General features: G+C 41.3%; 1 protein-coding gene across 2 annotated transcripts in view; it reads left to right on the top strand.

Moving 5' to 3' along the window:
• The window catches only part of LOC135942983 (eye-specific diacylglycerol kinase-like), a 112,945-nt gene that overhangs the window by 10,534 nt on the left and 79,757 nt on the right, over positions 1–22,654 (top strand). The window contains exons 2-3 of one of the 2 annotated variants that reach the window (XM_065489363.1): positions 10,294–10,368; positions 11,113–11,352. In XM_065489363.1, the coding sequence (XP_065345435.1) occupies positions 10,364–10,368; positions 11,113–11,352 (245 nt within the window). In that variant the 5' untranslated portion in view covers positions 10,294–10,363. Of the gene's footprint in view, positions 1–10,293; positions 10,369–11,112; positions 11,353–21,099; positions 21,186–22,654 lie in introns of those variants that run through there. The other variant, XM_065489365.1, reaches the window with a different exon arrangement.

Below are 22,654 nucleotides of genomic sequence, written 5' to 3'. Positions count from 1 at the left end.
GCGGAAAATCGCTTTTCCCAAAGGGCGCGTAAACAACAGGATTGAAGGGCATACACTGCGTTTTTTTCACGAGCGGAACTAAATCAATAAATTCTCTCGGAAAACCAAGTTTTCCCATCTGACTGACTCATCCACGCAATATTATTGTTCCAGTGAGCTCACCTGCTCACTTGTCACGCTCTCCCTCGACTCACAATTCAAGGTACAAAATTGTTTTGAAGGAATGACAGCCTGATCTGTTTTATTTCCATACTAAAATCAATTGAATTTTATATTAAATTCAATTTTAAAGTCATGTTTCTACTTTTTGAATAGGTTTTCGGGCAGCCTCATTTCATTTTCATCTGCCTCTTTTGTTTGATGAATTTGTATAAAAATAAAATTTAGCTCTTTAAGGGATGCGGAGATAGAAAAATTTGTAACTACTCTTAAATTTAGCAATGCTTTGTATAGTATAATACAAATTTCATCTTTCCTCAGAAAGCTGAATATTACGCGCAAAACTGAGAGCACTGAGACTGGGTTGATGGAGATTTCGCCCCCATGCGGGGTGCATAAAATGCACACGCAGGGCAAAATAATGTGATTCCCTGGTGGCTGGTTTATGGGTCGCGTAATGAGGCCCTCTTCATCGCCTCTCTTCTCAGAACCGCCGCCGGAAAAGCAGCATTTTCCGCGAACAACATTTCATCGCCCATCACAAAACGCATTCCACCCTTACAACCCTTCGGCTGGTTCACAGAATTCCCCGCCACAATGCTGATTTATTCGACGTGCACCCTACACTAGATAATTACCCTGCCAGCAATGCTGCTGCATCGGAAATTAATGTGCCTCTGTTCTCTCAATCACGGTGAATTCAAATCACATGCAAGTAAATTAGTGAGGTAGGAATAATAATTGCACAAGCTGGCTTAATTGGATTCAATTAGCTTTCTTCGTTCGTCGACCCGGAAAGATTATTTAATGCCATATATCTTTAAATATGAATTAAACGTATAGAATTGTGAATCGGAATATATCTGAAATATCTAAAAAAAACAGTTGGAGAATACGTTCCAATTTGTATTAGCGAGTCAAGGTCACCCCAGTATAATACATATATACTGGAGACACGCCACCCTAGCCTTTTCTTTCCTCCATTCGTGGATTCCGCCGGTCGAATTCCTGCATGCATAGAGCTGATATCAATGCGGGAGACATGCCGCGTGTGTGTTTATCGAAAGTGCCAATTCAACAAGGCCGATAGAGGGTAAACAAAAGCTGAATTGCGGCGGCCGATTGTCCCTGAGAAGTCGACTTTGCAGCTAGGGAACAAAATGGTAAATAGTATTGATTTCTGACAAAGAGCAGTGAGGGAAAAATATGTATCTTTGAGGTGGAGCTTGAGAATCGAAGCCAACTTGGCTTTAAAATGAAGGTTGAACTTGATTGAGCTGTTTTTGACTTGACAGACCAAAATACCAATTTCGCCTAATTTTAGTGGCAGAATTGATCAATAAAAATCATTGTTATTACTGTCAGAATGAGGAACTTTCACTGTGGGCTGCACTAGAGTGTTGCAACGCGTTTCTTCTTTGATCTGCCGAACCGCAAAATTTAAAGCCTTAAATAATTTTGTAGCAGAACGAAACGTTTAGAGCAGTCGGCCTTAAAATAGTAAAAGTTTGACGACACCGGTAAAGTGCCATGTAAAGGAGCGTAGAGAGGTCGTTTGAATAAAACACGCGCGCACGGCCAATTCATATTGCAGCAGAGTTTTTAGTGCGCTTGAGAAATCATTGTTTATTTATATTCGGAGAATTAAAAGGCGCTGCGAAGGTCGAGCAATGGCCCGGGAAAATGCGATCATCGCAGAGAGCGTGAACTAAGCGCAAATTAAAAAGTGTAACCGTCGCGGTGGCCGAGTCCTAGAATCAGGTCGAGGTGATTCACCTGCGCTGTCTTCGCGGAGCACACGCCGATATTCAAAGCGCCGTGAATATTCATTACGAATCCTCGCATTTGTGCCACTTTTCTCTTTTCGTCTTTCGGCCAAAGCCAGTTGCGTGCGGCGCAGCTTATCGTCGAACGAGACTCAAGTGGGCATAAAGGCGGATCCAAGCTCGCGCTCGCGACGACAAATTCATGCATAATTCAACGTTCTCGCCGCCTTAATCTTGCAATTAACTGCTCTGATTGGCTTTTTAACCTGTGCCTAGTGGGTTTTCAATTTGAATAAAACTTGCACGTTAACTTTCTAATAATACGTTTTTAACAGTTAAAAAAACATTGCTATTTACTAATTACCTGTTTTAAATTCGAAATAATGCATCACTCTCAGAAGTAGCAGATGATTTCCCTGGTGTGATGCCTCGGTTGAATCCCTATATGGAATTTTATCTCACATCCCTCCCTGTGTTTGAATGAACACGACTGCTTTCAGTGGATCACGTAATCATTTCATCGTCCTCATAGACACCCACTCGTCTGCATTTTAATATCCACCCCCACCCACGGTGCGTGAGTGTGTATACCCAGAAAAAAGTGTCCCCGCATAACTAAAACGGGCGACGGCGCCCACGCTTTGCGACAACCTCTCTCTTCCTCTGTTGGATATTAAAATATGTACAAGGGGAGCCGTCTAGTGTCCGACCGAATGAAAAAGGTAAAACAAAAAGCTGCCTGCTTGGTCAAAGCACGCCGCATGAATGAAAGAGTAGTGCAATAGCTGTAAGTAAATGAGAAGCTACCTTGCTGTTGGGAACCAATTTTAATTTTTACAACGTAAAAGTTGAAGATTCACAGAGGCAGCAGAATATCCATGATTTGTTTTGCTACCTCATTTTGTCAAGATTTGCCATAACCGTCGCAATCCGAATTTTTAGGAGTCTTGGCTTTTTTTCTTGAGCTTATTAACGTCGATGAACAATTGAACAATTTTTAACTTCATTTATAACTTTTACTAACGCATCAAAGCTTACCTTGAAAATGTTTTAGATATCTGATCATCCGCGGAATAGCACTTCTTGGTGTTCTCATGTTAGTGTATCCTCTTTCACTTCCCTAACGAATGAATTAAAGCCAAAACACGCCAACGTAGCTAGTGTGACGTCCACCAATTAGCCCCAGCATGTAATGTAACCGGTCGGATTAACGTGTATATGTATGCGATCGCGGTGGTTGACGTGACAATTAGCGCACACCGTGGATTCAGAAGCCACCCACGCACTATACGCAGTGCCGCGTGCATGTCACGTCGCCAAAAGCCAAAATAAGACGCGGAACGAAGAGTGGAAATGAAGGCCGGATGATCCTTGCCCTGGCGTCCTTTTGCGTCGCAGCAGTCGAAAGGACTTTTGTGCAAATAGAATCTCGGCACTGATCAGGCAATCGATTCTCGGCTGCGGCCGGATGGTTTCCGACGCTGGAGCACTTCTTTGTTGCGCGCAGATATGTTCCGAGAATCCATTCGAATCTAGAACGGGAAGATATAGAAATTGATTCGAATTGATAGCATAGGAAAGATGGCACGATGGAGCTTCATATAACTGGACCATTTGAGTCTATATTGTTGGCTTCATCTTTTCTTCGGTAGAAAGATTGTAACTGAATATGACATAATGGCCCTTATTGCACATCTCGAACTTTTGATTAATGTCAATGAAAAAATTGCTCTATGGTGTGATTCATATTAAAACAAATTCAAATATTTTACAAACGAGACTGCTAGTCAAAAACAGATCAATATGATCTACGACAATCGCCACGTGACATACAGAAAATCATCAGCTGCGGCAAACAGAAATCGGCAAATTTACGTTCGCCGAAAGCGCAGTTTAATATCATTTTTACACCCTGCCATCAAATGGGCTATTTTTATGACGGGCGGAACTGGAGTTTCATTGCATCTACCCACACACACACGGCCATTCATTTCCCAGCGCCGCATGCGACGCGCGAGAGGGAGCACCCACCGGGGGATATGAAAAAAATGTATCTACAATTCCACTCAGCATATATATGTGTATACTTGGTAGATCAAAATGTGTCACGCGCTCGCCTGGTTTGTGTCTGTGCTTGGCGCGGGTGTGAATTTCGTCATGTGTCTGCGCGCTAAACGAACGGACAGGTGAAGCAAAAAGACCCGGCAACTCACGAATCACCCATTCAACGCCGAGCCGGTTTATCATAAATTCAACATTCCGTCACAATGAGCATACTCGCCATGGCAACCGACCGCGTATGTTATAGTGTCTGGCTTTAATTGTGCTGTCAAAGTGGCTCAAATTGAATGATCAAATAAGCTTGTCGCCAATGAGCAAACAAATTAACGCATGATTCTGCCTCCGTTCCGATTAATTGAAATTCAAACGGGTATTTAGAAACAATTCCATTTAAAATTAATCGAGTGGGAAAAATTGTTTTCGAAGCACTTTGCCCTAAAATCATCAGTCACGGCTTACAGATAATGAGATCAAACAATGTTGTTTTTTCTCTGGAAATGTTCTACATTCTTAAATTATATAGAATGAATTTTGGGGTGTTTCTGAATGCGTTTTTTACAAGATTCATCATTCGTTTCTTTATGATGGGTACAGTTGGTCGTTTTCATCGGCCAAACAGTCGTTGAGATTCCTGCTGGCCGGTCGAATAGGCCTCAAGGCTCCTGGTTGGTGGTGGTCCCACGGACCAAGCCTGCAGTGTGGACTGGCGCCCTGATCTCGCATTCGGAGTCGACCCCGGTTATTCTGATTTGTCTAAGCGCATTTCCCGACTTGGCCTCATCTTGTAGACCCGTCGGGTTATGTGTTCATTTTCCTTCAAAGAATATATAATTAAATAATAATCATAATCAATAATGTAAATCATGGATTTTAAGGTCTGTTTACCTTAAAATTGCTGACGAAAAACATCGAAACATCTGAATGTCACCGTGTGATATGGTCTTCCGCTTCAATATTTCACTCTTTGCACCGATTATTTTTTCAATCGAATGAATTTAATAATTAATTAAGAAAATTTTTTAAATGTAGCTTGAAAACTATAAAAGACTTATTCAAACTGCACACCCCTCCATAAAGGAAACTTTCTCAGATGGTGAAGATTTGCAATGTTAGACTCGCCATCATGCACTACTGCTGCTTAAGAACGTATACATATAATATATCCAAAATACGGACTTCCATTGCGACTGAGCAAAAATGTCATCTTTTTAAGCATAGAAATCGGACAGTAGTTATAACTTGCTTCACTCAACGATCCAAAATATAAATGACGAATTTAATGCTTCACTGAACAAATTCCAAGCTACAAGTCTGCGTCAAGTTCAAGCACGTGTAGCGCTAATTAACGCCCTTAGTTGAGTAGAAACACTAGGTTGTAGCAAAATCTATATAACGGGTGTTAATTAATGATGATCCCTCCTCGATGCTGGAGGCTGTTGGGGAGCGTTGCACAGCGTGGCTTAAAAATAGAAACGTGCGTCTGCGGACAGAGATTGTTGTTTAGTTGCGTCTTTTCGCAAGCAGTCAGAGACAGACTGCTCATGACGAGCGCGTCTGCTAAACGCGCAATTCGGCGCCGCGTGCTCGCAATCAGGATAATGGAAGCGAGCGAGCGAGCGAGGTGCACGCCCTCGAGGAACACGCACACAAAATACACTTTACTCGCATAAATGCTGCGTGTATAACTCATTCGTCTGCAAGTTCATCCCAGTGCCGACAGTTAATTATGATGAGCGCGCGCTAATGAAAATTAATTGGATGCAACCGGTGACTTTTCCTGGCTGCCTTAATTATGCGCAACTGAAATAAGTCACCCGGCTCCGTGGGGCAGAGAAGCTTTTTTTTCGGCTCACGTGCTCAAGAGTTAGCAATTCACGGCAAATGAGATGAAGGCGATAAATTGCACTTTCAAGAGTATTGTTTGCTCTTGTTTTATGTACGAGATTCTTATTCTAATCCTTGATTTGTGTGCTGCGTGAATTCTCAAATATCGCCTTGACTGAGATAAACTAGTAGTACTGAGAGATATTAATTTACTTTGAATAAATTTTGTGTGTTGTATGAGATTTCATTCAATTTGGCTCAACGCAGTTGTTCCTCAGTTTGGGGCTCCTTTCGCTAGTTGGTTAACTTTCTTATTCAACGAAACATGTAAAACGTCCTAAGATTTTTATCGTAACAATGGCCTGTAATGATTAACAAATAATATTGAACCAAAATAAAAGGCGAGTAATTGATAACAGGCATGAAAGCTAATAGCTCTGATCTTGTAAAACATCGTCCCATTTTTCAGAAGTGTAGGATGCTAAACTGGATTGGTACTGGGCAACAAAAAGGATGGTGCCTACCTTCCTTAGGCAACAATTGACAATAATTTGCAATGTTAACTTCAGCAAGCGGTCGTTTTAGTTGAATGTTTGAAAAGCGAATAATGTGCAATAATAAAAATTTATATACGAGTAAAGAACAACAGGAATAATGCAGATTGCGATGAATTGTATGGCAGATTTCTCTATACGATATCGAACCAACAGATAATTCCTCCTCATATCAGGATACGTCTTGCTTCAAAATAAAATAAAGATTCCTTGAAGCTAGCCATTTAAAAGACAGATGAATTTATGTGTGTACTTTTCTCTGCTTTTGCACTAGTTAGAGAGGGAGTTAACTTAGCTTTCCATTGATATTAATCTTTTAAACAGGGCAGACTTATCGTGTTGACATATAAAAGTATATCGGTACTCAATTCGGTAAATGGTAATGATACAGCTGCTTGTGACGTATCCTTTACAAATCTGTTTTATCCTTTCTTCTGCCCGTTATAACGCAAGTCGAAAGCGTGACCGGCGCGACAGGTCGCGTGCTGTGCGCGTTGCGGATGGGGTGCACGCGTTTTCTGCACACGTGGAGGCGCGGTTGTGTAGGAGGCGGAATATACCAAGCCTCCAAAAGATGGCTGTGTGCGGCGTGCGAATAGCGAATAAATTTCAATTTGCTAGCGGCAGGTCCAACTCGATTCGGTTTCATCTCCAGTAGCAAAAGCAGTCTGCTTTTATTGCTACTGCGGACAGGTGGAAAAAGCATTCAGGGCCCCAAGATAATTTGGTTCGGGAGACGCGATTTCGCCTTTTCTTGGCTGCGGTCGCAAGGGGCTCGTTTGTTCTCAGCTCTGTCGCTCGCTACCGTTGCAAACACGAGCAAACATAGCTCCCGCTAGCCGCCTTTTTTCTATAAATAATGGGCCGCAGTAAAATAAAGTTGAAGGTGTTTTCGAACGCGCGCTGAGAACCCAAATCGATAGCCTGCAGCTTCGTCGTGAATGTGGCCATGATTGCATTTTCGCAATTTTTCTGATGTGCCTCTAAAATGAAAATGTATGAATATTAGAAATTGAAACCAAATGGCTTCGCGCGCGTCCCTGCTATTTTGCCTAGAGCTGAAATACATAAAAGTATGAAAATCGATATTCTTATATTTGAATTCAGCATAGAACCACCTTTGCTGTCCAGAATGCGAAAAAATAATTTTTACTCAACTGAAGCTGAAAGATTTTTTAATGCCCAAATTGTGGTATTCTAATTAATTAAGTGCCTTGCTTCATTAAAGCGCTATAATTCTGTGAGTCGAGACGGTAGCGCCTCGACTGGCTATTAAACCAAAGCTGTGGAGGCTGGTTGGTATCATTTCTGATGCTGCATCTCTCACGTCACATATCCACGTCGCTAGAGGCGGCCGCCCCTGTTGGAGCTGAAAATTTTGGACTTTTTTAGGAATGACCACAACTGATTAAAGTGGAGCATCAAATCAATTAATCTCTTGGACAGCCTTACGATTTACTCAAGCAGCCCTTGCAGATAAGACACAAATAAACTTGAATCAGCATCAAATCTATTCCCCCTACTATTTCTTGAGAAAACTAGTTCAGGAACAATAATGCGAAGATGAAGGTGGAATTTTAAAATAATCTCTGGAAAAACAAACCGCGTGTTAAATTATTTTGAACAAACCTTTTAAATTTTATCTTATTTAAAACTTCTAACTCGTATGTACTGAGTAACCTTCTATGTACTATACCACTAGTTGCAAATCCAATTTGCATGATGGATTTTGCCTGCCTCGAAGGCAGAGGTTGGCCCAGTGTGGCGCAGCTAATCGACTTCGCCGCATCAAGAGTGCACGGCAAATTGAGTCAAGATTCAGGCCCAAATGCCGCGCCAGCTGCATCAGACACGTCGATCTGCTTTGCGCCCTCGGCGCGGGCGGTGGCGATTGATCAGGTGCCGCCTGAGTAAATAATTAATCCGTTCTAATGACGCGGCGCAAATGAGTCTCCAGCAGATTCGGAGGTGTCTCGTTAAAGACTTTCGGCCCCACGCACATTTACATTTATATTGGATAATATTGAGTTATTGCGCATTGTATTAAAAAGGGTAGAGGGCTGTAAAATATAGAGGGCTGTAAAATTTAGACCAAAGGCTTTCAGATAGGTATTTTTTTAACTGTTTTAGGTAATATTGATTCTGATCTTTATCAAGGAAGTTAGACACAGGAACTGACATTCCCATAGCTCGATTGTGTTAGATCCGATTGTTGTTCATTTTTCTGCTTGGCACATAAATGATTAATGCAGGCTACAAAAAAAAAAACTACAATGAGAATCGAGTAACAAGATCATAAAAGGAGACAACCAAAAATTGAATCGTAGAAAAAAGCGTACAACGTTTGGCGTCAGGACAGGAACGAGGAAAATTTCTTCTAGAAAAGTTTTGAGACCATTTGGATGCTGCGGCTTGCGACACACAAAACACAAAAGTCTCATTTAATTTCTCAGCGTGCCAAAGTGATTTAATCCCGGCAGAGACACGCTGCTCGCTTAAATGAAGCGACTTGAATTATGCAAATGCCAGGCGTCGCGGCGATGAAATGAGACGAGAAAACTGACTGAGTGAGGCTTGACCCCGCGTTTGACGTCACTACTGCAATGAATGGACGGTTGAGGCTAACTAGCTTACCGCGCCCCGGCAACACCACTGCTCGTTTGTACACGATCAAGGTACCCGCACCTAAATGTATGCATACACGTTCGCCAGGGGTGCATCCGTATCTCCTCTGCAATCTGCAAGCAGTGCGCCAGCGAAATTTGCATATGATTTCGATGACAGAAAGCCTACGTGCGAATAAATATATTTAGGGTGGGGTGTTTAAAATTTTTGTTAGTCTCATTTTATTTGATTTATTCATGACAAAAAATCACGCATCTCACATCAATGCTGTCTAAGCCTCAACAAATAATTTGTTATTTAAAGAGCTTATTTCAGCAGAAAACATCAGAATATTGGAAAATTTGCAAAATAATAAATCTTGTTAATATTTCAAAAGCGGAAAAACTGCAGTTATTATAAACAGGGTGCTGTAAGAGGCTAATTTAAAATGAATGTAAACATATATAATTGACCCTCTGCAGTCTGCGATTCACTCGCAGTTAGGAACACTAACAAATCGATCGGCTCCCGGCGAATTGGGTTAGCGAGCTCGGACGTAATTATATCCGATGCAATACGGCGAAATTAACGGTGATAATGCGCTCAGTGCATAATTATTCAACACTGGCGCCGCACATAACGAGCCAATCCAGTCTTCGAGAGGAAATCGATGCGCCGGCCGTGCCCTTTGCCGCCTCGGGAAATGCAAAAGCGGCTATACTTCACCATTTTCCGCGCCAACGACAGACGAAAAAGTTGTGTCGGCGTCTCGCTCCAAAAAGTCGCGGTGCGTGCGTGGCGTTACGCGACCTTGACATTCGCACATCCGCCTCCGAGTTTTGACAGGGTTATAAATATTTTTGGCCATATATGAAGCAAAAAAATACAAATTAGATAATTTTAAGTAGAAAAAATTGAGTTTCCCCAGATTTAAAATCAATCATAATAAACACGTTTTTTTAATGCTTGAAAATGGTGAAACAAACTAAAAATTGGTATTATTTTTATATCTATCAGAATTTTTATAGACGTGACTGAAATAAATTATTGATAAGGAAAGGAAAGGAAATAATATTTAGGTTAATGAATTTTTTAAGCAATCGTACTTAATAAATTCTCGAAGTCATTGTTTTTCTGAATATTATCACATTATTCCATGTAAATTAATTGTATATTGAATTCAACATTATTGTGCTTAGCTTGAAATAAATCTTTATTTTTTTTCCTTTTTTGTGAAATGCGAGCGACGTGCGCTCCTCGGACGCTTAACCGATACTGACATAGACTCTGACTCGACTGAATGGTGTTTGTTTGCATGTTTTCAGATGGCACCAGTTGGCTCGTGAGTGGTTGGTCGCGCCGTAGCCGCTTGGCGGAGCAGTGTGCAACAAAAGCATGCGGTGAGTCTACCGGCAGATGGAACGCACCGTTCTCCACAGAGCGGCTCGTTCTCCAAGTCACGAACAGACAGCGCCACTGGCACCAACATTTCTAAATTGCTAACAGCGGGCTCTTATTTCAAACTCACGGCAGACTGATAATATTAAAAAAAGACAAACTATTAACTAACCAAAAAATTATCAAATTGTAACGAAAGTAATGCCGCAAAAACGTAACGCTATTTAAAAATGACGACCCTGGCTTATTCTTTCTTGTTAATGATATTCCTGACCATACAAAAATTCTTAGTCAGGTTTTGAAGTAAATTAAACTGTGTTTTTGCTTCATTTTTGACAACTTTTTAAAATTAACGTGAAATTCGAAATTGTCATTGATTCTCCAATGAACAACAAGAGCGACACGTCACAAAATATAAACCAGCGCATTTTGTTTCTTAGGAAAAAAGCAACCAATTAATTTAGGACAAATTTTGATGCTCATTGCGAATAATATTTAGATCCACTTCGTTCTAAAATGTGACCTATAGCAATTTATTTTATTTCTGACATATTATAGGATTTAAATCTTTATTTGCTTTTGATATTTTCGAATGAAAATGCCTGGTCAAAACCGTCATAAACATACTAAACCAATTTTATCTGCGCCCAATCTGGAAAAGGCATTAAAAGGTTGAACTCAAAGTTTGACTTATTTTTAATTTCAGTATGAATTTATTTAAGGTTTAATTAAGAGTGTTTGTTCAGGACTCCACCCATCATGGCCGGAAGTGCCTTGGTGCCCGTCAAGATCAGGCGCGAAGAGCAGGGTGTGTGCGAGGAGGAAGCGGAGCACGGCGGCGGGGCGGTGTCCCTTGTGAAGGTGCGCAGCCTGGAGTTGCCGGCGCCGCTTGCCCTGCAAGAGGAGATCGTGGTGTGTGCCACCGCCATGGAAGCGCTGGCCCTGCCCCCGCCGGACCACCCGAGACTGCGGCACGACTCCTACAGGTAGGACCATTTTCGCGCTTTTCCCCCTCGACTCGCGCTTTCCCCACGAGATGGCGTCGTGCTCGGGAAATCACCATCGATGGAATTCATGATTGAAAGAAGCCGTCTGAATTCCTCCGAGTGCGAGCGCTGTTCGCAAGAATTTTCTAATAAAACTTTGCTCCATTTTCGTTCGTCGACCGACACTTTACTTATATATATGGGATTGCAATCCATTTTACGTAATATGCATGAGATTTGATCGATGATTCAGTAAAAATATAATTTTCAAGAGCAGATGTTACGAATAAAAACTAATAGAAAATTAAGATTGTTTATTTGCGCATAAAAATGAGGATGAACGTAAGCCATCTTGAAAGTTCTGAAGAAGAATGAGAAAGTAGCGTCATGGAGCAAAAACTTATTTTCTTGGGAAACTGTGTCGTCCAGCGTGGATATCTTTTTCTTTCTCTTGAGAGCATGTGGCAACATTCAGCCACTGAGAGGATATTTGAAATATTTTACCGAGCAGATTGTTTTTCCGCGAATCTGTTGCTCACGTTGCGAACCTTCCCACGCGCCGGAATCGGAAAAAGGCCCAGGCTTTTGTGCAGCAAACACACATACACTACAAATTAAGCCGCGAGCGCCCACATGGCTAGGCAGACCCGGCCGTCGCCCGAGCCGAGCAGGCTGCCTATACCCACCATCCATCACGCACAAGCGAAAAATTCATTCTTCATTTTCCGCTGTCGTGCGATTTATCAAGACGCCACCGCCACTGGCGGAGTGCTTGACTCGCCTCTCTTTTTTATCGTGCAAATATGTTCGGTTCTCTTTCCTTAGTCAGATTTTTCGTCCTGAGCATATTGAGAGCAGAGAAGACTATTATTGCACCAATCAATAATAATATATAAGTTTCTAAAAATTGGAAAGTTACACCTCTAGTGGCGAGAATGTGCTACATCAGACTCGTAGCAGCACTCATCATACTGCTCTTTTCTGTGTAGCAGCCGATAGAGGTGCCACCATCGAATATCTCACTTGTTCCGTTATAAAGCATATAGTAGTAACTCGATCTCAAGCAGAAATTCCGCTCCTTACATGTTTCGAGCTAAATAAGAGACGAAAATAGTTTATGATGGGCAACAAAATAAAATTTGCCGCAGCTTTGTTGACACTTTCATGTTCAAGAACAGCGCGGAGGCGATTTCCCTCACTTCGGGCCGAGTGCTTCTCTGTGAGAGAGCGTTGCGAGCGAAAAGAGAGCGACTGGCAGGTGCCATCGCCTAAGACGCGGCCGCAACTTTGGCACTCTCGGTCCCGCGTGCTGATGCATTTGCTGAAGATCACGCGGCCCAGCAGAGCGGAGGGCAAAATGCCGGCAAATCGGAGCCGAGAGCGAGGCGTAGATTTATTGACACTTTTTGACTGGCTTGAAAGAGCATTACTCTGCTGCCACTGCGAATAGAGAGAAAAACCATACGTCACCAGATTGGCGAAAGCAAGTGCGATGTTTTCATGTGCATTAGGTGACAGGCCATTTATTTGGCCGCTTTGAGAATAAAAAAATCTTCATGCCCGTTGTGTTCTGTTGTAAAACCACGAAAATACAAAAGAGGTCAATTCAGTTTTTGGGTTGCTTTTAGAGCAATCTCCTGCTCCCAACAGATTTATCAGGATTGCGCTCCCTCTGATGACAAAGTTGACAGGGGTCCTGCCAGAAAACACCACTTGGTCACGTTCCGTCTCAAAAGTTTTGACACTTTGCTCCTGGATGTGGTGGGAAATCGCACATCTTATTTGTTGTATTTTCTTCCTGCCACGCATCTGGCGTGAAGAGGAATGCCGCAGGTTCTAAAGGTGTTCATCGCTCAAAAATATCTGCTCAGGCAGCCAGAAAGTAAAAATTGACTGCAAATAAAGGGATCATAATGAAATTGGAAAAATAAACTCCGGAGTTTCAATTATATTTTTATGTAATTAATTTAAATAACACATCTCTTAACCTAAATAATGCCTAATTAAAAAATTAATTCCCAAATATTAACATTATCTTTATACATATAACTGATGAATCTAACCATAACTTTTTATGTGCTTGAACCGTTCACCTCGAATCATTAGAATCAAGCTTTCCGGGATCTAAAGGTTAACATAACTAAAGATCACAGGAAATTGGAAATAAAAACGATTTGCCTCGGAAGTGGGCATGTGGGCTGACTATAGTTTTTCGACCTCACCACAACATCAGAGAAAAGCGGCTAAGAGAAAGTCGAAAGTTCAAGGGGCAGCTGTTGGTCAGAGTCGGAATAATTCACGAGAGAGCGGCCCACACGTTCCAAGCCATTATCTTCAGAGCCCCTCGGACTTTGTTTAATGGTTCGTTTTTGGAAGTGGCCTGCGGTTGAATGGCCTGGCCGGCCGACGAGAAAGAGAGAGAGAGGGGCCCTATCAAATCGCAATTTAAGCCCCAGAACGACACGCCAGCTTATTTGCCCGAGCAGCCTTACAAGTAAGCCTTGCCAGGATTTGCAGTCGCATAAATTTGTGCCTCTCGAATCCACCATACACACCTATTGAATAGCTTCAAATTTGGAACGGACACTCGGCGCTTTGAAAGCTGTGAAAACTTTAAAATGTAAATTCGTAAGAATACTATTTGTCACTTCAGCAAACCACCAGTCAAAGAAAAAATATTTAAAAGGAAAATAAATAAAATCTATAGATGATATTTTTCACATATTATGGTGTTCGATTAGTTTGATGTGGACGGATTGGAACACTGCAATTCCCTGCGCTGCAGTTGACGAGCGTCATCAATTAATCATAGTTTGCATGGAATGCGTGGCGGAGGATGAATCTGGTGCCAAGTGCCTGCCTCTAAATCAATTTGCGCGGTGCTCGCGAGTCAAAATAATGAAATTTCACCCGGTACAGCGCGGCGTCAGGCTGTAGCTGCAGCTGCAGCGGGAAATTAGCGCGCTGATCGACTGTCAGGCAGCGCCGAACTGGGTCAATTGCATCAAAGCATGCATGTCAGTCGACGTCGTTATTTCAGGCTCCCGCTGCGGTTGCCGAGGTGCATCATACTGAAAAATGACAGCACGTTTAATTAAGAGAGCTGTAAAAAAATGTCGCTACTTTAAAAGCTCGTAAACCTGATGTTGCTGCTGCTGCGTGTACTGCGCGAGCGCGCGCGCGAATATTTTCAATCTTTTCTGCTTCACCTGAAGTGCGGCCTTGAATTATTGGTACAAAAATATAGACTGACTTTTATAGCCAGCTTCCGCGGTTGCGTGTCTCCGCTCCACCGACGAACGTGAGGAAGAGGAAAAGCTGTAAGGTAAACGACGACAGAATTCGATCCGGGCCAGGCTTGACAGCATTCTGATTATTCGAGATGTTTAGTGAGCCTGAATGTCCGAAGGAGAATATTTTTATTTTTAGGGTTTAACCAAGAATGGACCACAGATTTTATATAACATAATGATTCAATGTAATACATGTAATACAGGGAATTTGATATACCTGAGAAAAAAAAATCACTCAATGACTCTGTTCTGTGTGGGTTTAGAACTGGATTGGAAAGCTTTAAGTGAACAATTGTGATATAGAAAAGCAGCTGTATAGCACCAGATCATGCGAGACCATTTTTATCTTCAACTGTTACTTTAACCACCCGTCCTGGTTTAAACAGAACAGAGTCATTAAGCTCTAATTTTAGTGTTGATCCTCATAATTTTCCCTCTTGCAATTTTATTCTAATTTAAGTTCTTTTGAACTTCTCTACTCGCAAGAGTACATTTGTTTTAATCAAGAACCTATCTTTTTTGGGATGATTTTTAATAGAATTCTAAAAATATAGATTAAAAATACAAATATTTGATATACGTACAGCTTGTTGCCAAAATAAACAAATTAAGCTCGAATTGAATGCTGCACATGTATTTATTTACAACAATCCGCCCGACCAGAAGTGATTGGATGGACGTCAATTAGAGCACATTATAAACGGGAGCGCGATAACGCAGACTGACGTTCACATCAACCACGCTCGCCTTTTAATCAATACAACTTCCGTGCCATGTTAAATCTGTGCCAAGTTTTTAAATTCGATTTTAGCTTTCTTGTGCTAGAGGTGCCAGAATAATATGCAAGGCATGCAGTTCTTTTAATGCAGTTAGCGTGAAAGTTTATTCAGTGGACTGCCGCACATTCAAGTGCAACGTGATTTTTTGTAAAGCTGCCCGACAATTTTTCACATCCTTCGCAGAAAGGAAGGAGCAGCGAGCCACTTATGTTTTCCAGGCAAGCACTCCAAAGTGCAATTGCCTGTCAAAGCCCGGTAATTAGCGCGCTAATTGCTCTCGCTGCATTAGTCCTAATGGGCACACACACAAACACGTATATAGCCCGGCAGCTTTGCCTCGTTTGCGAGCTTTTCCGCGCAATACATGCACACGTAGAATAGGAAAGTACACTTTTCGCGTGGTGCAAAGTGCATCGGGCCAGTTGGTGAGGCGCACAGTTGGCTGTGAGGGCTGCTCTTTCACGATGTTACAGGATGACGTACGTGAACGCGGCGCGCGGTGGCGGCTCAATCAATATCCGCGCCCCCGCTGCGCCGCGCCTCGCCTGCCTACCTGCCCGCCTGCCTGCCTGCCTGCGGTGACCTCACTCGCTCACTCGGCTATACTCTAACCACACACTCATTATTTTCCATCTCGCTCGCTTCCATCTTTCGCTTATTAAATGCTCTCAATCTGGACCGCATCCAGCCGTCTCGTTTAATTCGCCCACCGCAGCAGTTGCTGAGCCCATTTCCGCTTTTAATTAGATTCGTACACTGAGCTGGATTTTAAATTTTTCTTTCAACTGAGGATCTGTCGGGTTTATTCAATGAGATCCCGAAGCCAGTTATTTTTTGCTACCACTGGGTTGCAATATGGTGGCAAGCCTGTGGAAATAGCTCGAGCTATGGAGCCTCAAAATTTAATACTGTCCATTTTTATAAATTAAGATGAAGCTGGTGGCACTGTCATTGCATAAAATGTTATTGCAAAATTCCTAATAAATGTTTGGAAATCAAGTTGCATAAATCTGAAATGTAAAAAATGCTGTACGTTGTTGTTTTTATATATAATTTCTGCCACTTTCTTCTAGAAAACTTGTTCAATTAATTTTTTATACAATTGTCAAATTGTCAGTTATGGACTTAAAAATTTTACAACGGCTATGGAGAAGAAAAATTAGAGGACGAAAATAGTGTTTCAAGTTTTAGCTTATCTTCATTAAATACAAAACGCATAAAAAATTGCTCAAGAAATTCTTTAGCTATTAAAATTTGAAGGGCAAATAATTGATTATTTCTTGAATTTCAATTGTAACACATTATTAAAAAAAATGATACAAAAAGAACAATAAAACCAGAAGAAAAAAATATTATTCGTTTGCGTTGTTATTGGGTGCACATGACTCACTTTTTAAAAAGAGCAAGGGCTGCCATTCTCTAACCGTTTTTTATATAAAAATACCCACATACAATTTTTAGCTTCCCCGGCTGGCGTTAAAAGTAATTCTTTTGGCTTCCTGATAATCTCAGTTGGCCGAGGGCCTTAACGTTCTCTTGTTATTGCATAGTAAATTGCAATTCTGGTTGAAAATGAATGCAGTAAAAGTTTTAATTACGTTCCTATTGCCTTGTGTGCAGCGCACTCCGTGTGTTCCGAGCTGTCCTTGCCGGCGGCTTGGTTGTTCCAATTTCCAGAACTCATTATCCGACGGACGGCTGCCGGAGTTCTTGGTCAGCGTTTTACTCGAGCGAGGAATTAGCATATCAAGAGGGAAGAAAGGCGAGTCCGCAGATGAAAATGAGCTCAGCAGCGAACAAAATGTTAAACGTTGAAAAATAACGGCGCTCCAGGGGTTGTGAAAGACATCAAAACTACGGAAAACGCACTGCCTATCCTTGTGATTATAATTATAAGTTCAATTAAAAAGCCATTTTCTGTGTTTTAATTTATTTCCTTCTCTCAGCGAAAGGCAGGAGTATTTTTTTTAATTACTCAGTAATGTTTGAAAGTAAAAACACACTTGCTAACGTACCTGGCTGTGGTGATCCACTTGTGACGATTTTTTTCCGTAGTAATGGAACGGCAGGGGATATGCAAATGCTCAGCCGAATTCTCCGCTCGCGGGGCCGACTCCTTTATCAACAACACGCTCCAATTTTCCTGAATAAATAGACGCAACGCGCAAAAGCTTTTCTCCGCCTCTGGTCTGCATTGATGAGAAGTAAATTAATTTTTAATTGCCACGGGCAGAAAAGAAAAAATGGAGCTTTAATTGGCTGCTTGCTTTTTCGAGAGGCCTTGAGCGGTGCACGGTGCGTTGGGCCGACCCCCGCCCGCTTTTTGTTGTTCTCCATTCGGCTAAGCAAATATACGCCCTGTGTTTTGTTCGCTGCGCCTCGCGTTTGCCTCAATTACGCGCCAACGCCAACCAACCCTCTAGCTCGCTCGCGGTTCTTACCGCAAAACCCGAATTAAATATGTTCATTCCCAAAGTCTTTCCTGCGAATTAAAACAGTAAAGCCTCTCTTCCAAGTTTATGAACTGTTAACAACGTAAGACTATCAGGCGAGAAACTTTGCATTATTGAGGCCATTTAAGCGTTGAAATGGTTGGAACGATTGTTAAAGGCTTTCGCAACAAATCAATGCGTTCAATATTTAACATGTTGGTTTGAATGACGCTTTCCTCGAAACTATTAACTTTAAGCTTTCTGTGTGGAAAAAGAGCTTTAGAAAATAATTTATTACATAGTCAGAAAAACACTTTCAGGGTGGGTTCAATTGCTACAATTTTATTTATGAGGAAATATATTGTAATAAAAACCAAAATGCATTTCAGTGGTAAAACTTCTTTTTCTGTGTAAAGCTGGTGGCGTATATTGCTGCGTACCGCACTTTCTTTCTCAAAGCACACTACTTGAGATTTTACACGCGGCGGGAAAAGCACCAAGGAAAACGTGCAAAGTGCGCGTTTACAGTTCGTTAAATTCGGTGTATGTGCTCACAGAGGGCACACACGCGAGCGAGTGAGCAAGCCTGGTTGGCGCACACGAGAGCGAAAATAAATAAATCCGCTGCGAGTGCCATTCCGCATATATGTATGTGTATATAGCGAGTGTGACACGCTGAAAAACGAGTGCTTTTGTGTCTGTGAAATGCCGGTGCGAGCGACAAATGTGACACAAAACTGCTGGCTGACGCCGAAAACAAGGCGCCCGTCCGCCGTAATCAGCGACAAATCGAAAATGAACCGTTCAGCCACACGGCAACGCTGCAATTGACGGCCTCGTCAGAAAAAAAGCAGCTTTTTGGGAGACAATGCCACATTCATTTTGGACTTTGGGTTATACATACTTTATTGAGACAGGGAACCAAATATTGTCAAGAGTTCAAACCAAACAAAACGCACTCGAATATTCACAATATTATTTTTCCCCCATTGCAGTTTCTTACTTTTTGAACCAAACTACTGTTTTCATTTAAATAGTCTCTTTGCAGGCGTCAAAATATTGTTTTAAATTAAGCCAAAGTTTTTTAAATTTGTGATATGTCTATGCTATTTTAGTGCAATCAAATAGTTAGTTAAATCGAAGGAAAACCAATAATAAACTAAACTCAATACTTGTGCAATGATAAATTTTGCTTGGCAAAACCAGAGATATGAAAAACACAGCTGGGTCAGCCAAAACATCTCCATAAAAAAGTATTTTCATCCAAAGACGCTTGTTTTTTGTTTTTAAGATAGAAAGTAAAAACAGACTGCCTGTGAATTACAAAGAACCGAATTAGACGCGCACATCTAGTTGTTTGTCTTAACAGCATAATAACACCAATGTAGATTTATGACCGACACTGGTAACAGGACACTGTGTACTGGAGAACAAAGTAGGACATTCATTAGTGAGTGAACCAATGAGTGCATCTTGAAAATAGCAAGACTCAACTGTTGGTTATTTAATTAACCAATCAAATTCAAAGGATTTCGGACGTGCAGGATAGAAGGTCGGCGTCCGAGAGGAAGACACAGGAGACTAAGAAGTCACATTATTTGTCTTCTTACAATTAGTCCGTCCAAGTGCAGTGAATGTGCAAACTGTGGCCAGAGACTGAGTAATGAGGCCCTATCAGCACCTGTAGTGAGAGTGAGTTCTGCTTTATGTGGGTTTCCCTGTGTCCGAGCCAAGCCAAATGGGCAGAACTACTTTTCCTGTACTACGCAGGAAAGGTGCATTAAAAGTGAATCAGACAAAAACTGTTTTCAACAATAAGCAACCACAAGAAAACTGCACCAAGAACAAGAGGTTACCAGCAGCACAGGTGAACAGCAAAGCAACACCATTAAGGTCCATTAATGACCAGATCAACAAGCCGTGAGTACAAAAGCAAGTGAAGAAACAAACTGAAAGACATACAAGTGAAAAGACTTGACAAGAATCTAAAGATTTGAGTGAATATTTGAATTGACATCATTTGTAAAATCAAATGCACACGTATTGAAATTTTCCTAATTAATTAATACACGTTAATTTACAAACTTAAACGTTGGCCTTGTATTATTCATGCAATATCCTGCTAATTCTGCTTTAATTAGTTCTTCAATAAAATTATTAATCGGTATTTGTCTCGATTTGTCAAGAACATCAGAGGAATAGCTAAGTTTGAAATTATTAATTTCACAGGTATTCTAGCAATCAATAGCGATCGTCACCTTTTAATTCTTACGGATATTTTATTTATCACCAAAAGAATCACCTCATGCTGAAAGAGACACGACAAATTGGTTTATTTTCGTTTAGAACAAAGAAAATTTTAATTTGCGTTAAGAGCTTGGAGACGGTGCAAGTACAATTGTTTAAGTGCGCAATGCGAACATAAAACAATTTCCACGTTAATGTAATTAAAAACAGCGTCACATGCATCTTTCTATAATTGTAAAATGTGTATCCCTGCGCAACCACGGGGAAACGCAAGCTAGCGGAATCACAAATGATATTTGTTCTGGAATGAGCGCACAACTTAAGTATGATTGGTGTTGTCGGTATATTGAAAATGCCAGCTGACAGAAAAAAGAGATGAAACCAAATACGCGAGTAACCACTGACAATGAGTTTCTATTTTTTCAAAAAGTTCGATGCTAAGGAAATTCGATAGTTTGAAAAAAATTTAAATTGGAAAAAACAAAATTTTTGTTTGAATTCAGACTTTATCTCTCATTTATACTATTTTTGTTTCGCCATGAATTTCATGGATTCTATTTTACATTTATTCATAAATGACAAATGAATGTGGCCCAATATTGAAATATTATCGTTTTGTTGTTTTCCCTCACTGATATGGAAAACATAAAAGCTTTTAAATTTAATTAACTATCCTGCTGGTTTCATATTGAAATATTGAAATCATATCAAATATCGATGACAGGTATAAATTAATTGAGAAGAAAGTGTGCGGAGAGACAATAAATGAGTAATTGCCCACGCAACACAACAACTGAGGCTTCTCCATAATTGATGTCAAATAATGCAAACGCAGACAGCAATTGAGTGATTTCGTGGGAAGACTGCACTCGTAGACCATACTGACAAAGGCTGTGTAAAATTTTGCATCGGGACGCGCCCCTCCCACGGACGCAAATTAGATTTGCGACGCGGACGGCGGCGGTGGCGGGCGATAAATTAAGTTAATAGGATGACGGCCACTTGTAATCCCCGAGAAAATGAAAGGTATCGCGAGTCGACGGCACACCGATCGTAACCGCCATGGGGGACAGCGACGAAGGGTGAGTACACACGACTCCCATTTCCTTTTCCTCCGTTTCCTTTGCCGCTGCGGTGCCAGGACGAAGGCTTTTCCAAGTGGCGGGTCGTGTGCGGCAACTTGATTTTTTTTCCCGTCGACTCCAGCTCTGTGCACATCTGCACTCGCGCGATGCGCTTCCTTTGAATAACGTATAATGCAGTGAGTGCTTTGAGGGAAAAGCTTTTGCAAAAGTGGGGTCTCGCATCGTTGTGACAAATTCTTTAAGTGCTGTTTTCCTTGTGAAGATGCTGATGGGATCGTTTTTAGGCTCTTTACAGGGATTATGGTGTCTTGCATAAATATTTAAAAGACTCGGATTCGTTGACTCATTCAATTGATTTTGATTGTATAACAAACAGGCGTATAAATTAGGATGAAAACTTGCAAGTTTTGTTGTTTAGAACTAGACTAATTAAAAAGAACAGATACCCCCAAAAGCTCTCCTTTTGACGCCGGCTGCTTAGCAAAGCAGCATCGGAAATTGAGTTTGGCCGCAAATCTCAGAAGAGCGATAAAAAGGTATTATTAGCTCTAGGTAGCAGGGTTGCTTTTTCCTAATTAATACTCAGCGTCCCTCGTTCAGTAACCAAGGGCCGTGTTTTTTTTCACTCGCCACAAAGGTACGACTAGCGTCCGTATAGTTTGCTGTTAGTTGCCTTGTGCACGCCCGGTTCGATCAATTAAAATATTCATTGGTTAGTTGAGCTGAATAATTAAAATTCCATTAACGCACCTATTGGTCCGATTTTTCGCGTCCAGACTGCGGGCAAATTTTCGCCAACGTTGCGAAAGGCTAATATGTGTGCATGTATGTCGACTCCACAAGTTATCACAATCGAGTTTGGACACGTGATGGAATGTGGGAAGTCCCCAAAGTGTGGTCGCAGCACGAGGGGCATTCACAGAAATATCGCACGTGAACTGCCGGTCGCGTTCACGCCACATCGAATTCGTGATTTTGCACCCGCGTCGCCGTTGGGATTCTTCCCCGTCGAATTACTCGAGGCTGATCAACAGGGACAGGACTTGAATTACAAAAATAACTATCCGGAACGTATAAAACATATTTTGACCAAAATAGGAAAGTGCTATATATAGGAGAATAATTAAAATAAAAAAATAATAAAAAAGTGCCTGTATGTTGTTACAACATCATTGGCATTATACAAATAAACATACACGTTTTGTCGCTAAACAAATGGTTTAAAATTACTGAAAACACGGTAATGAAAATAACATCTAAGGGAAGGGGATCAAGTTGAAATTTATTGCTATTTTTCCTTTTAACCCATAGACAAAATTAAGTTATCTGTTCTTTTATTATTTCTAATCCATCAAGTCACACAAGTTAATCCATTCTAGTCACATTTAGCTTTCGGAATATGATAGTGTGGGTACGTGGAAGCCGTGACAGAAATGCGTATTCTTCATAGTAGCAATTCGTCTTTT

This window comes from Cloeon dipterum, chromosome 4 (genome assembly GCF_949628265.1).
Source record: "Cloeon dipterum chromosome 4, ieCloDipt1.1, whole genome shotgun sequence".
NCBI lineage: Eukaryota > Metazoa > Arthropoda > Insecta > Ephemeroptera > Baetidae > Cloeon > Cloeon dipterum.
Note: the sequence above shows the minus strand (reverse complement) of the source record. Positions and strands in the feature narration are given on the sequence as shown.